This window comes from Cupressus sempervirens, chromosome 5 (assembly GCF_028749045.1).
Source record: "Cupressus sempervirens isolate cs-2001-9-10 chromosome 5, ASM2874904v1, whole genome shotgun sequence".
In the NCBI taxonomy this organism is placed as follows: Eukaryota; Viridiplantae; Streptophyta; class Pinopsida; order Cupressales; family Cupressaceae; genus Cupressus; species Cupressus sempervirens.
The window spans coordinates 970,640,278-970,656,742 of NC_143122.1; the positions used below are offsets into that span (position 1 = coordinate 970,640,278).

A 16,465-nucleotide genomic window follows, 5' to 3' on the forward strand; every position below is an offset into this window, starting at 1 on the left:
TAAAATAAAAAAGGAAGATTGAAACATAATTAAAAAATAAGGAATAAAACAAAATTAAATTATTTGGGAGAATTAAAATTGAAGAATTGAAAAAATAAGAAGTAAAATATACAAAGAAGAAAAATTAGAAGATTGAAAAAACAAAAAAATTAATAAACTAATAAAATAAACAAGGAAGATTGAAACATGATTAAAAAATAAGGAATAAAACAAAATTAAATTATTTGGTTAGAATAAGCAAAAGGGAGGAAAAGAGAATAAAAAATAAAAAGAAATAAATAACTTAGTTAATAATTAAATTATAATTGGAGAGAAAGATAAGTAGAAAACCAAAACGAAAAGAAGAACAAAGGTAAGTTAAACAAAAGAACCATGAAAGAGCAAAAATTAAGTAAATAAAGGGACAACGAAGGGGGAAAGAATTTTAAAGGTGGGGGGGGGGGGGGGGGGGGGGGGCGGGGGGGTAGTAAATTTGAAAAAGGCCACAATAAGACAAAGAAATAAACGAAAGAAAACCTAAAAATTAATAAGATAAACGAATAAAAATAATTAAATAAATAAACAACTTAAGACAATAAATATAAAAAATTAGAAGAAAGAAAACACTAAGCTAAAGGAAGGAAGTTAAAAAATTATAAAAATAAAAATAAATACAAAAAAGAAGAAAGAAAGAAAAAATAAAAAATAAAAAATCCGCAGAAGAACACGAGAAAGCACAAAAAGAAGAAAGCCAACATATACAAATATATATAAAGGAACACATGCAAGCCCATGCATGCAAATAAAGTACCAGGGGGTAACACAAAAAGAAAACCGGCTCACAACAAAGAAACCGAGAAAGAAAGAAGGCTAAGTCCCTTGTTTGTTCCTACAACCCGTCTAACCTCAACCGTGATGATGGGTGGCACCTAAACCATGCTTGGCGTCCCTTGTTGCCGTCCCTTCAGTATTCTAACCCCACCTTGTCCTAATTGTTCCTTGTCTCCCCTGTTCTGCCCCGTGTCTCCCCTGTTCTGCCCCGGGTCCCCCCCCCCCCCCCCCCCCCGCTTTGGTTTTTTCGCTCTCTCTCCCCCTTGGTGCTCCCTTTCCCTTCCTCCCTCATTCTTGTCTTCTCTCCTTCTCTTGTTCCTCTTAGGCGCTTTGGTCTTTCTTGTGCCTACCTTCTTGTTTCCTTCTTCTTTCCCCCTCCCCCTTGTCGCCCCCTTCCGCCTTGGTGTCTTCTTCTTCTTCTTCTTCTTCTTCTTTTTTTTTTTCCCTCCTCCATGCTACTTCTGGGGCTTTGAGGGCCTTCTTTCTTTCTCGGTTTCTTTGTTGTGAGCCGGTTTTCTTTTTGTGTTACCCCCCTGGTACTTTATTTGCATGCATGGGCTTGCATGTGTTCCTTTATATATATTTGTATATGTTGGCTTTCTTCTTTTTGTGCTTTCTCGTGTTCTTCTGTGGATTTTTTCTTTTTTCTTTTTTCTTTCTTTCTTCTTTCTTTCTTCTTTTTTCTATTTATTTTTCTTTTTATTATTTTTTAACTTCCTTCCTTTAGCTTAGTGTTTTCTTTCTTCTAATTTTTTATATTCATTGTCTTAAGTTATTTATTTATTTATTTAATTATTTTAATTCGTTTATCTTATTTATTTTTAGGTTTTCTTTCCTTTATTTCTTTGTCTTATTGTGGCCTTTTTCAAATTTACTACCCCCCCCACCTTTAAAATTCTTTCCCCCTTCGTTGTCCCTTTATTTACTTAATTTTTGCTCTTTCATGGTTCTTTTGTTTAACTTACCTTTGTTCTTCTTTTCGTTTTGTTTTTCTACTTATCTTTCTCTCCAATTATAATTTAATTATTAACTAAGTTATTTATTTCTTTTTCTTTTTTATTCTCTTTTCCTCCCTTTTGCTTATTCTAACCAAATAATTTAATTTTGCTTTATTCCTTATTTTTTAATCATGTTTCAATCTTCCTTGTTTATTTTATTAGTTTATTAATTTTTTTGTTTTTTCAATCTTCTAATTTTTCTTCTTTATATATTTTACTTCTTATTTTTTCAATTCTTCCAGTTTTAATTCTCCCAAATAATTTAATTTTGTTTTATTCCTTATTTTTTAATTATGTTTCAATCTTCCTTTTTTATTTTATTAGTTTATTATTATTTTGTTTTTTCAATCTTCTAATTTTTCTTCTTTGTATATTTTACTTTTTTCTTTTTTTCTTTTTATTTTTATTATTTTTTTAATTTTTTTTGGGGTCTTTTCTCTCTCCTTTCTATTTAATCATTTTTCTTAATTTATTTAAGTAGAATTCTTTATTATTCTTTTGGTCTTTCCAGTCTTTTAATTATTTAATTTTTGCTTCTTTTTCTACGTTAGAACCTCTTTTAATATTTTTCAATTATTTTCTATCTTTTTAATTCACTCATTATCTTATTATTATTAATTTCTCCTTCTTTTATTTATTTTTTATCTTTTGGGGTCTTTAGGTTGCTCACTAGGATCTTCTCTTTGTGTCTTGCACCTCTCAACTCTTTTTCCTCTTCAGGTTGGCTTGGTTATCTTTTGGGTTCCTTTATTTGGTAGTTGTCCTCATTTTGTGTGCTTTCTTCCTCCTCTCCCCCCAACCCCCTACCTTTTATTTGAAGTCTGGTTTGCTAACTTTCTCTTTTATCCTTCTCTTCTATTGTATGCATCCTGATGATGGATCACGAAGTGTGATCCAAAACGTTGATGTAAAAAATTGGTCACACAATCAAATCCAGATAGCAAATCTCAACTTTAAAATTGTTAAATGTTCCACATTAAACATTATACTGTTATTTCATATTGAAATGTTATAATTTTTAAACTATAAATATTTATATAAAAAGAAATATTTGATCGGTAATAGGTATATTTTATTAATAATATAAAGATTACAACACTGTTCAAACTTCCATAAAACTGAAATTCATGTCTAACTTCCACATTTATAGACTAAAACACCTATCCATAAACTCCCTATTTCTGCACTATCCTAGCAACCTTATAATTCTAAAGTATACATCATATTTCATCACAAATATTGTTCAAAACCACTATCCCTAGCATTGGTTAAACCAGCCATAGCAACTACAAATTTTCAAACCAGTGCCACCCAAAATGCTGGATTGAATCTAGGAAAATAGCATTTGTTACCGGAATCTAAACCATTCTTTGACTATTGTTTCCACCTTGTCCACTTAATCCAAAATGGCCTGCAAATGATTGCATACCTTCTCCCCTTCGAATCGGCATCTCCACAAGCACATAGCTTCATGGACTCTTTTCAAAACGACATTGGCAGCTTCCACTTAATCCATCATTGAAATTCAAATCATCAAAAGGTTCCAAAAAAGACCACCCCACCCCACTTCGAGCGATCACGCCTGCAACTCCCCTTCCACAGTCGCTTCTCCTACGAGAAAGCACATTCCTACTCATAGCCCCAGGCCCTTTACGATCAATCAGCTCAAACCTCCCAAGTTCAGCCTTTACTCATTGCCATGTTGTCATTGCATTATGATACATTAGTGGTTTATCCACTTGCGACCTCCATCTGAAAAATGGCACATACCCAAAATGCCTGCCTTCATCTTCCTCTTCAAAACATTCGCTCAAGTCAACTCCCACACCCGGAATTGCCCACTCCAAGATTGATTTGAGCTCTCCAAGCCTATCACTTCCGAACAAGGCCCTAGTAATCCTTCCCACCTCCTACGTGCTTTCATTTAACTCCAACCCCCACGCCACAAAAATGGCAATGACATCCAGATTTGTGCATCGTTTGATTCACCACTTGGAATTGCTCACCATAATAGCAAAGATCGTCTCTTATGTTTTCACTTTCAATAAACCCTTAAAATGCTCCCTGCTAGTTGGGCCTTTAAAGGACATCATTTGTTTATCCGAATCCACATTGAACAAGGCCTCCATTTTTGCTCTCTCAAGCTTTCAACACAAACCGCACTTTCTTACCAGCTCCGGCTACTAACCGCTGTCTGAAAAATAAAAACCACATTCCTGATGTACCATTATAATTGTAATGGCTTGCTTCACACATTATCTCTCCACAAACAAACATTCTAATCAAATCCATCAACCAATTTCATTCCTCCAATTGTCGGCAGTATTTAATATGTCACCCACCCATTTCACCTTCCTGATTCCAACATTCAAAAGGTTTAATTAAATTAAAATATCATCCCTTTTGTCCTCTTTACTTGATGACTCAACATGCTCGACTTGGTCAGCATTTAAAACTTACCGAATCCCTTACACTTCTTCATCGAAATTCAAATATCTGAAGTCCTCAAACACTTAATCCCGAATATTTTTAAATGATATAACCCAATTTGCTAATTGATCCACCTCTATATTGCCCTCTCTAAGAATATGATTTATTCTATAAAGTGTGAATTTCTTCAATTCCCCTACTGCTTCACTAATTAGATTCTGAATATACCAAGTCTAATGATTCATCTTCAATGCTTCCACAATTATTTTTGAATCTCCCTCCAGATATATATTATGCACCCCAAGTTTACACCCCAATCTTACTGCGAGCAAAGTTGCTTGTGCCTGTGCCACATTATTTGTTCCCACTTGTAATTTGATAGCTGCCATTGCTACAAACTCACCTGTCGAATTCCTCACAATAGTCATTGCCCCTGATACCCCAGGATTTCCTTTAGAGGAACCATCAAATTTTATTTTAATCCACCCTGAGTCTACTGGGCTCCAAAACAACTCTTTTCAGCCATTGGATTGCTTCAAAGTCTTACCATCTCCCTTCCACCTCACCTTGATCCTAGGCCATTGCCTTTGAATCATGCTATCCCAAGAAAAGAAGACCCTGCAAGAATTCAAATTTCTAGTAACAGTGCACATGACTTCTTCTATAGACATATTAATTCTATTAAAAAATTTATCTACTGATTTAGATTCACCATGAAAGAGCCTTATATCATGCTCCTTCCACTGCTCCCAAATTACAACTAAAGGACTTATGATCCATATCTTTGACTTTGTCGATTTTTGAAAGTTAGGCCAACATTGAAACAAACCTAACAATGAATTCAATATATTTATTATTACGAAATTATTTATTATATATTATTTTTAATTCGTATATTTTCTTAGTAAAGAAAAATAGAAAATTTATTATATGCTAATTTTAATTTTGTTTATTAGCAAAGAAAAAATAAGAAATTCAATCAATTTTAGTTTTATTTTTTAAAATATTTTGTTTAGTATACTCAAACATATAATAAAATAGCAAATACTTATATTTTTTAGATAATTTCATAAGGCAAATTTAATGTCGATTTTATTTTCGATTTTTTTGGCTTGTCAAACTTCATAATTGTCGAACTCAAACCTTGTGACTTAGGTTGCAGGTAATAGGCATCGACTTCCCTCATTTTGCTTTTAAGTGGACTTGGCTATATGATTTATGTTAAAGTTGTAATTCACTTGGATAAGATACATACATATATATATAATGATTTTAAACATTATAAATATGCAATAATTTCAATTATATATATAGATATAGATATATTTCTAAACTTTGCTATAATCATTTCTTAAATATGAATAATTGCATATTATATGTTATATTATTATTGCATATCAAATAAGAGTTTGATTTGACCGAATATTTAATTAGACTGCAACTAACTAAATGTATGGTTGATAGCAAAAAATTATGTTGTTTTGAAGTGACGTAAAGAGTCACGACCTAATGGGATGTGACTCCATATTGGAGTCACCACCATCGGGTGGTGACTCCTCGTCACCTACATATATGACTTTGACCTACGATTTAACACATATTGAGGAACAAATTTGTTGTAGTTGAGGAAAGCCAACTCCGAAGACGCCAAGATCACCTGCATGCGAACCTGTCAAAGAGAAGCCAAGAAGGGGAAAAGCATGGAGCACGGGCAAAAACCCTAAACGGACATGAGAGCCAAAAATGCAAACACAATAAGAAATGTATTTACAATAAGAAATGGCTTTCGATGTATGAAAATACAATGAGGAGAGCTCGAATATAAAGAGCTCATGGAAGCTTGTAGAACAAGCTGGAAGGAGGAAGAAGATAAGATTGACAACTCAGCACACATCCACAAAAAGTGGAATATGCTAAAAAAGGAGAAAACTCCCGAGTTGTCAACAACTAACCACTACATGCATTAAATACAAAAGTATTAAATAAATGCATGACCTAAGTAAGCTTAAGCAATAGAATAAATAATTAAATATTAATTATTTACTCTAACACCCCCCCTTAAGTGCAACTTAGGGAAATGCCTTAAGCTCACAAAGCTAAGATGAAATGCATAATGGGTCCCGGCAACGAGGCCATTTTAGGTACCCAAGTACAATGCAAGAAAAATGAAACCTCTGTAAACGGGGAAAGAGAGAAAACCACATGGGAAAAACCCTCCCCTAAAAAGAGGTAAGAACCCAGTGAAGAGCTGAAGAAGTCTCCAACTAGGGAAAAAAGTCCCCTAAAACAGGAACAATGAGTGATCATGAAGAAGCAGCATCACTGAAGCATGAAGAAGTCGCAAATCTGTCAAACTGCTGATCTGAAGAAACTTCCATGGAAGAAGAAGGCACGAACCGAGCATGTCTATATGGTAGATGATCCATCTCACCGAAATGCATAGGTAGCCAGCCACTGCAATCGCCTTGTATGTAGGATCAACCACTGAATACATAGTTCATACTATCGAACCATCGAACCACGGATGCATTAGAACATAGCATAATCCCCCCTTAATGCAGACGGGGTGTGATGACAGGCAACTGAGAAGGTGAGCCAAATTTTTTGCAACCGAACCAAGAACGAGGAGAGAGGAAAAGAAGTACAGACACCGATAAAGACATGGTCTAACTGACTCTGCATGGGGCTAATGTCGTGGAAGGGACACTCACTTGACAAAGGAAGAATGCCTAAAACAGCAAACAAATAATCCCCCCCATGGTGCTTTATGAAATAGTGCATGTACACCTGACTCAAAACAACGTTCATGACTCCCAGAATGCAAAAGTGACAATTTATCTCAGTGCGAAAAAGAAAAGTGCTTCAAAAAGATAGCTACAATGATCAGAACTGAAAAAGAGCTGAACCAAAAGAAAGTACAGCCGAAAAGAAAGCAAACCATGCCAGGAAAACGATCCTCGGGCCTAAAACACTCAAAATATCCACCATAGAGCAAAAACGCCAAAACTATGATAGAAAGAGAAGAGGCCAAAAGTGAGGAAAAAATATGACAGTTCTGAAAAGTACACAGAACCAGCTTTCCAGAAATATAAAGTTTTCCAAAAACAGACATGGGACGCAAAAGATATGCATGCCGGAGTCAAAAACAGGACTTCGGACTTCAACAGAAAAAAAAGGTAATAAAAAAGCATCAAAACCTAAAAATACCTGCACCAAAATCTCTGTCTCGGAACCAGCTTTCCGGCGCTTCTTTCGGATCGGAAAAATACCTCTGTATGCAAGAGTTATGGCCAAAAAACCACAAGTAGGTCCAAAACCAAATCAGGAGAGGTGCATGCAAGGGCTGATGCAGTGCTGACGTCAGCAAGTCAGCCGATTAAATTTGACGGCTTGGAGGCCGTCGCAGCAAAAAAAGAGTGCCACGTGGCAGTGCTGACGTGGCAGGGGTGACGTGGCGGGTCCACGTGGCAAGGTGCCACGTGGCGCCCATGCCACGTGTCACCCCCGCAGTGGCCACAGAATCCTGACGGGCTGCAGAGTTGGCGCTGACTGGAGCTGTACAGCTGGCGGACGGAGGCGGGAGGAGCCGCCGGCGGAGGTGGCCGCAGGGCGGCGGAGCCGGGAGGAGCCGCCGGCGGAGGGCAGCGGACTGGCGGCGGGCTGGAGAGGCGCCGCCGGTGGAGGGCGGCGGCCAGGAGGCGGCCGAGCAGCGGCGGAGCGCGGGCGGCGCTGCCAGCTGCGGCCGCTGCGGGCGGCGCGCGGGTGGTGCGGTGGTGGCCCCGCGGTGGCGCGGCGGCGGCGCGCCCGGAAATGTATTTTTTTTTTTAAAAAAATCCGCGCTGCGTCCGTACGACCGTACGGCAGACTCCCTGGAAGCCTCAAAAAATCGCCAAAAAATGCCCTTTCTCCAAAAACGAAAAGCTTTATATGAATCCTAACTGCAAACGGCCTTCCGGATCCAATGGTGATGTCCGTTTGGGCTGAAAGTGCTCCAAAAATTGCTGATCCCCTGATTTGAAGAAAAATTGCACAAACAAACTAGGGTTTGTGACTTCAAATCACGGCTTCAAAATTTCCTCAACGAAGCAGCAGCAGGAAGGCTCTGATACCATGTTGTAGTTGAGGAAAGCCAACTCCGAAGACGCCAAGATCACCTGCATGCGAACCTGTCAAAGAGAAGCCAAGAAGGGGAAAAGCATGGAGCACGGGCAAAAACCCTAAACGGACATGAGAGCCAAAAATGCAAACACAATAAGAAATGTATTTACAATAAGAAATGGCTTTCGATGTATGAAAATACAATGAGGAGAGCTCGAATATAAAGAGCTCATGGAAGCTTGTAGAACAAGCTGGAAGGAGGAAGAAGATAAGATTGACAACTCAGCACACATCCACAAAAAGTGGAATATGCTAAAAAAGGAGAAAACTCCCGAGTTGTCAACAACTAACCACTACATGCATTAAATACAAAAGTATTAAATAAATGCATGACCTAAGTAAGCTTAAGCAATAGAATAAATAATTAAATATTAATTATTTACTCTAACAAAATTCTCACGTCTTCCAAAGTGAGTTAAACCGCAAGAATCAACGAATCCCTTGGCATCATTATCACTATAAGCTCTACATTAAAACTGTCATTACGTGCAGATAAAAATTAGATTGAAACAATAAACTAATAAAGTCCTCTGTCCTTTTGTAATGGTTCTTAGCGATTCTAACTTGTCCAGCGAATCACAATTAAATCTGACACCTTGGAAACAATTTGCTAAGATCAGTTGGCCATTGACTTACAACCTATTAAGATCGATAAGACTCTCAAGCAACATATTGTAAACGGTTTAATCACCTTTAAATATCTGTATTGATTGTCACCATTCAAAGACTTAAGATATATAAGGTCTTATATCTATGAAGATATAAATCTATAAAAGGACATAAGAATTCTTTATAAAATTTAGTAAATTTTTTTTAAAAATATGATCTTAAATTTAACAATTTACTAGGTAAATCATTTAATTATGATTCTTAGATTAATCATATAATATTGGAATTATTAAATATTATTCCATAATTTCATAGGATATGATCAATTTCTTAATCTCAATAATCTCATACAATTATATCCCTTTAAGAATATATAATATCTGATTTCCAGCACATTCCGGGACACAAACATAGTCGATCAAATAGTCTGTCTTGACCTCATGATTTCCGGCTCAATCCAAGACTATCATGATTTATTTATTATCATGACTTTGACATAGTTCGAGACAAATTAATGTAGTCTATCATTACAATGGATCAAGAATACAGCACAACAACCACAGTATCATGATTTTCAGCTCATTCCGGGAAAAACAATTTAATGTAGTCAATCATGATGCATTTTGTTACCATGATTATCAGCATATTCCAGGACAACAACTTAATGAAGTCTATCATGATAACATGGTCAAGCTATTGCTAAGATTGTCACCTTACAATAACGACCTCACACATATATCAAATGAAAGATTGTCACCTTTCATGACATAAATCACACCAACATCATGTAGTAACTCACATGATACCCACCATGAACCAAGTCAGAGGGTGGACCCACCATACCTACCCCTAGAGGGTGGAACAAAAATTTTCACCTCAAACTTCTCTCTCATGGAATTTCACTTCAAACTTTTCTTTCGTAGAGAACTCATTAACAAGGAATTACACCTCATAATTCTCCCTCTGAACAAAAGATCCAGGGAAGTCAGGTCCTCTAGTTACTCCCTTAGAAGCTCTCTTCACCCAAGGATGCCTGTCAGACTCCCTTTGAATCTAATATCAATCTTCCAACTTTTTGGTGATAAATCATTATTTCGTCATGATGTACACAGTGGTAAGCCCATCAAAGTCACACACATGTATTTTGAGTACATCAATCTTCTAAGCTCCTACATTGCCTTTGAAAGAAATGCCAGACTCCCCTCTTAATGGAAGAATACTCATAATCTCAATCATCAAGAATATTCACTTCAAGAGCCTCACTGATCGTCATATGACTAACGAATTCTAGATCACATCTTTCGGGCTACTGCAATAAGAGTGAGTCTGCACAATATTTGGTAGCATGTGTAAAGTACCAGCCTTCTTTTCCTACAAGATCATCTTCGGATACAAAGGAAAAGATTAAAGAAAATAACTCATAGTGTACATATAGAAATACAAATAAGAGAGGGACTGTAATTGAGCAGATTAAGAATAATAAACACTTATTTGTACATCAGCATTCTTGATATTAATTTCTCCAATGAAGGTCCATATGCATCAAATCATAAATGCCTTCAATGGGAATGAAACATCGGTTAGGGTAATTATTCACACCCCCCCCCCCCACCCCACAATGTAAAATTCCCACAGACTTCATTTTTTATAGATCATCGGAAGAAGTTAATGTTTTCTTCCAATTCAATTTAGGAGAGAGCCTGTAATCTGTCTGTGATCTCAGTGTATATTTGTACAGACATGATTATTGCTATCCCTTCCACTAACATCTCCCATTATTGACAAATTCAACCAAAGATGCATTCTGAATCAGTCTTTAGCCTGTATCCAAATATTCCCTTTCTCTGTTATGTATTCTCTGATTCACTGCTCTGCAAGTATATTCTTGTAATTGGCATTGATCTGTCCTTTACTCCATTGAACAAAATTTACATATGAATGTTTAAGAGATAAATGTTAATGAATGATGAGGTAAACCTTATGTTTTGTACTTCAGAATGATAGGTTATATTCTGATCAAATATGTCTGAGTATCATAATGGGTTAGCTGATTTAATTATATACTTCCCAAGCCATAGATCACTGTCATTAAGCATATCAATGAATTTTTATCATCAAGTTTGTATGCTAATCAAATTCCTTCGATCTTCAGATTGTTGATCTCCTTAATAAAAGTCAATTTGCGTTTGAATTATCCCCTTGCCGTGTTATCAACATGTCACTGCAAAACTTTAGAATAACACCAAATATTTAATCATCATTCAAAGTGAACGTTGGTTCTTATTTGTGGTCTTTGTCTTTGACTTGGCATAGTGTTATTGTGACATTTTAAAGATACTGCTAGTCTGAATAACTCTTTAAAGAGACTGCTAATCTGAATAACCTGTTATTTACCAGAGGTCTTTAGCTTAGTCTCAGCAAAGATTTATCAAGGAAATGGAAATTATAGTCCTCATAACTAGCAACTATTGTAACCCACAATGGATCCATCTTAGGGCATTGTTGACTTGTCTGATTTGAAGGATACTGTCTCAACAGTATAGCTCTCAGTGATCAGCATCTGACGAAATGGGATTTTGCCAATATAAATGCTTGATGCATGTGATAACAAATCTGATTGCAAAATACCAATGTATATTGGTCCATCCAATAACCAGTCTGCATAGAATAATAATGGCCCTATGATTTCATGATTCTAATATCAATTAAAACTTAAACATAATAATGTATTCGGCAGTTAGGATTGAATGCAAATTACACTGCGTGGAAATTTGCAAGTGTTCTGGTACTTGGAAGTTTGGCTTTCTTCTCTACTGAATTTGCTGGCTTTTAAATGGTTAGGTCTCCAATCATCGAGCGTTTGTAGATGTAGCGATCTTTCATGTTCAATACATCCCTTCTATTCTTGGGAAAGTTAAATCCATGTCAGATTTCTGTTAGTATCTTCTTTAATTTTCTCTCAAATTCTCCCATAAGAGTTAAATCATAATTCAAAAATCGAAATTTGTAACATTCCATATTTTAACTGATGTTGCCTAATTCACATTGATCACTCTATTCGCTATATTCATGTCTCTCATTAAATAAGTTACTCTGAGTTTATTTGTTAAATGATAAACGAATCAAATCATCTTCATAAGATAGAACTTGTATGGTGATATGAATGTGGGTTTTCTTTTAATGAAGTCGCAATATTTCTTCCATATAACTTTTCTCTGTAGTTATTTCTCTTATAATTTTATTGCTTCTCAATATAGAAGATACCTACTAAGCCGGGTCTGCTGTAGATCATCACAAACAGCAAATCACTTGTGTATAGCTCATATGAAATTAATATATTTCCTTCTGCCATTACTGTTTGTATTCAACACCACTTCCACTTATCCCCTTGTTATGATTTTATTTATTTTGTATCTGTCGGTTCTAATCCCTTCCATTTCTCTTTGTTCATGATCTGTCTTCCACATGCACGACTTTCTCTGTTTATAGTCCTTGATCTCATTTTATTATCGTCTTTCATTTCTCATGACTGAGTGGATAAGTTTGTAGAAGGTTCTATTTCTTTTTAATATCAACGCTGGTTTGCTCGTTCACTAATCGGTGGTAATGGTTATAAAGTTATAAACATTCTTTGTTCGATGTTTCTTCCAAATAAACTCCTGCTCATTATATCATAGATACATTCAGAATAACAATGGTAATCCATATTAAGTTGCTTCTTAGTCTCTTTGTACGATCCTGAAAGCAGTATATGGTTGACACCGATAACTCTTCTACTGTAAGCAGTGTATGGTTGACACTGCAACAACCTCTATCGCATTGATGCCTTCAAAGTTAGTTAAGGAGAAGCATGATGTTTTGAATTGTAATGAGTTCATGTCAAACAAGTTGCTTCCTTACATTTACAGTTTGTACTAACCTTAAATACTGTTATTAGCAAAAAAAGTTAAATTTATGACTGAGTAAATTATTGCTTTTCAAATGTAACACTATAAAATTGTTGCCAGATTGATAGGCATGAATACCGGATTCTGGCACAAATAAAATACCTTATGAATGACATCGGGAAAATGCTAGCATAGCAATTTCTTGCCATGGATTTTTACTAGAGAGAACATCTGGATCAGAAGATTGTATATTAAATGTTAATAGATTAAATACTAGCAATGTGCATGACAATTCTTCGATATATTAGATAGAATATATGAGTCCAATGATTGTAAATCGAATGTTAATACAAACTAAGATAAGATTGCGGTCTTCTTGTTGCAGCAGACCAAGGATTTTTTAATCCCCACCCAGGAAACAATCTTTTGAGGCTTTTAATGATCTTTACGATTCGAGTGGCCACAGCTTGATTCAGTATTTATAAGCACAATTGTGTATTTTCCTAGCCTAGCCAACAGGCCTACTGGGCATGGGGCATCCCCAAAAGGGAACAGGATGAATAGTTCACCTGACATTACATCGTATATTGTTCAAAATCTGTACAACTGAGGCTTGAACCTCATCACAAAATTGGAGTGAAAAGAGCGTTCCAAATGCCCCTTATCAATGAACTTATTATCTACAAAATAACATTGTGATTGCAAATTTTTGAGTTGTTGTGCGTAGTTTCATTTGATTTGATTCAATTTCATCTTCTAAATGGTATTAGAAATATCAAAGTAGTTGCATCCAGTATTATCTTGTTACTGGTGACTGAAAAGAAAGTGGGTGGAAATTGACTGCTTAATCTAATGGGAACGTTTGTAACACCCACACAAACTTGTCCACATAAAGACTACAGTGAAAACTGAAAATTGAAGTAAAGGGGGTTGTCATGTAAGGTTAATAATAAGTATGAATGGGGGGCAACAGTACGAGTACGACCCAGATTCAAATCCCACACCATCACAATAAATCAAATCGCAACTTCAACATTTCAAAGGCGAGATTTTGACTTAATGCCTATAGAATACAGTGTAATGTTGCCATGTAATCTAAACATAGTCTATGACCTGCGCTAAACATTACAAATAGCGTTGCCAATTTTTTCCAAGCTTAAAACAATTGATTCTTAGATTGCAATAGAAGTGACCCATAACCTCACCCAAGATTTGCTAATCAAGATTAAAAATATTGAGATTCAGACTGCGATTACAATATATCAGGAAACTCTAATACCTTATCGTGATGATTATGAGCACCAGCAATATCCATGGCCTCCACATCAAAGGAATCCACCCTTTTAGCCTTCTTAACGAGCCTGCGCCTGGTGAGTTTATCCCCCCTACTAGTACAACTACTACTGGTCTCATCTTCAAGAAGCCACTCTTCCTGCACTTCACTGCCATCAACCCATCTCGACTCTGTTCTTACGAGGGGCCGTGTGACCTCATTCCTACCTTCTCCATCCATCTTTGCAAACAATACAAGTCCGGTAGAAAATTTATCGTCTTCCACAAAACCTAGAATTCCATGACCTATCTAAATTGATTTAGCGAAACAGGGAAAATGATAGATTCTTTAATTGTCTATAAGAAGCGTAGTTTTTGTTATCCACAGTAATTGCTCATGCACTCAAATCCCTCAATCCAGCAGAAAAACGAGCTCATTCTCCTCGACCCACATCGTAACATGGCAGCCCAAACCCAAATCTCCATTGAAATGTCTAACAATAGCAGACAAAGCCGGCGAGTCTGATGACGCACCTTACGAAAGTTTTTGCTTTTTCCTTTGAATGCCTCTGTGCTTCACCATTTTCCGAGCCAATAGATTCACGAGGCAGCTGCAAAATGTTAAACGAATGGAACTGAAAAGACTTCCCAACTCCAGAGGGAATGTATTTCGCACGCTTGTTTAATGAGATTTCTCGCTTCCGAGAAGCATTCTGTTTGTTTTATTCACTGCAATTGAACATGGGCAGCGGGCAGACCTGTCTCCATCTCGTAACCCGCCTCAAGTGGGCAGGTCCGGATGCAACCAAGATCGGTGGAGCCAGGCAGTCTGAAATTGTCAGGATAGGGGCAGCCCTCGCATTTTACGTGGGAGAATGTGGCTCATTAGACGATCAACCAAAATAATCGGACTTTCTATATTTTCAAAAAAAAAACTGTTCTTTCACTGTGATTGCGTGTGGTTGCAGAACTTGCAGTGTTTGGGAAAATATTGATATTTTTGCTGATAATTGCATGTCCTTTTGGTCCGGGAGGATTTTAAATGTTTATTTATTTGTTTATTTATTTATTTATTTATATATATTTAGAAGTCACAGCTAATTGGATTGATGTGTCCTTGAATTTTTTTTAAATATTTGTTTTAACCATGTGAGGGTTGAAGAGATTACGTACGATGTGTAAAGCAATAGTTGCTTGTACCATCTGCAATAATTGTCCCGCGCGAAGCTTAAGGAATCTTATTAGATGTGCAATAGGATGTTTGTTGAATCTATTATATATGTTAACATTATTTTTAAACTAGATTTATGAATGTGATATGGGAATTTTAATTCCATTGACATCATATTAAATGTTATTTAGGAAAGCCTTTCGTATTAATTAAATATTATGTTAAATGATAATTAATAAAATACTTCATCTATTCAACACATAGATAGCTAGAGAGTGAGAGTTGTGTTTTAAAAAAAAACGGCAACATATTTGTTTACTATCAAGTGCATTAAGTGTGCAAGGTTAATTAAGGAACAAGTGAGTTTTCATAATAGAATATTACATGTGGACACTTTTAAGTCAAATATAGGTCTTCAACCAATTTAATTTCCTTCAATTTTGAAGGAAGCTCTCATTTCTAAGTGTGCTCCTCTATGATTCCACTCATATAATAATGCATTTCATCACCTAAGTCGTGTGTCAGTAAAGGCCTTTGTGTCATAACCAACATCGAAAATAGTTGTGTATTCTAATCTGTTGAGACTCAAAATTCCAAGCAGATTTTGAGTACCTATTTGAAAAAAATTGCTAAAGTGACCTCCTATAAATGTTTTTCATGCATATGTGTCTAATTGTCAATTAGAGGCCTATGATATGTTTCAAGCATTCCTCACCTTTCATTTAGTATATGCATGTGTTTCATGATGATAAGTTGCAGTTTAGAGTCATTCTGTGAAGTGTCATTTTGAGTATTTGAGAAATCTGCATTTTCCTCCCAAGTGTCAAACAAAGTTCAGAGGGTCAGTTTGCATTTGAATATCTCTCAACCGGTTAAGTGTCATTACCTATCTCTTTCATAGTGTTTCATATGCATATCAGAGAACCTATGTTTCAAATCTCAAGTCGTTTCGACATCTTTAGTTGAAGTTTTGCATTCCTCAAAGTCAGTTTTTAATCCCCGTCATAATATTGCACCTTGCATGATAATCTAGGTAGCCCAGTTTGACTGATTATAATTTTGACCCATTTGACCAAAACAAAGAAATTCACTTTTTGTTGCCCTCTAGGGATAAGAGACTGTTGGAATTC

General features: G+C 36.0%; 1 protein-coding gene across 1 annotated transcript in view; it reads right to left on the minus strand.

Moving 5' to 3' along the window:
• Positions 1 to 15,182, minus strand: part of LOC149559182 (Potassium transporter family protein) — a 77,105-nt gene extending 61,923 nt beyond the window's left edge. Inside the window, exon 1 of the mRNA XM_089833095.1 lies at positions 14,172 to 15,182. Coding sequence (XP_089689221.1) covers positions 14,172 to 14,405 — 234 coding nt within the window. The 5' untranslated portion in view covers positions 14,406 to 15,182. The remainder of the gene's footprint in view (positions 1 to 14,171) is intronic.
• Positions 15,183 to 16,465: the final 1,283 nt, after the last annotated feature.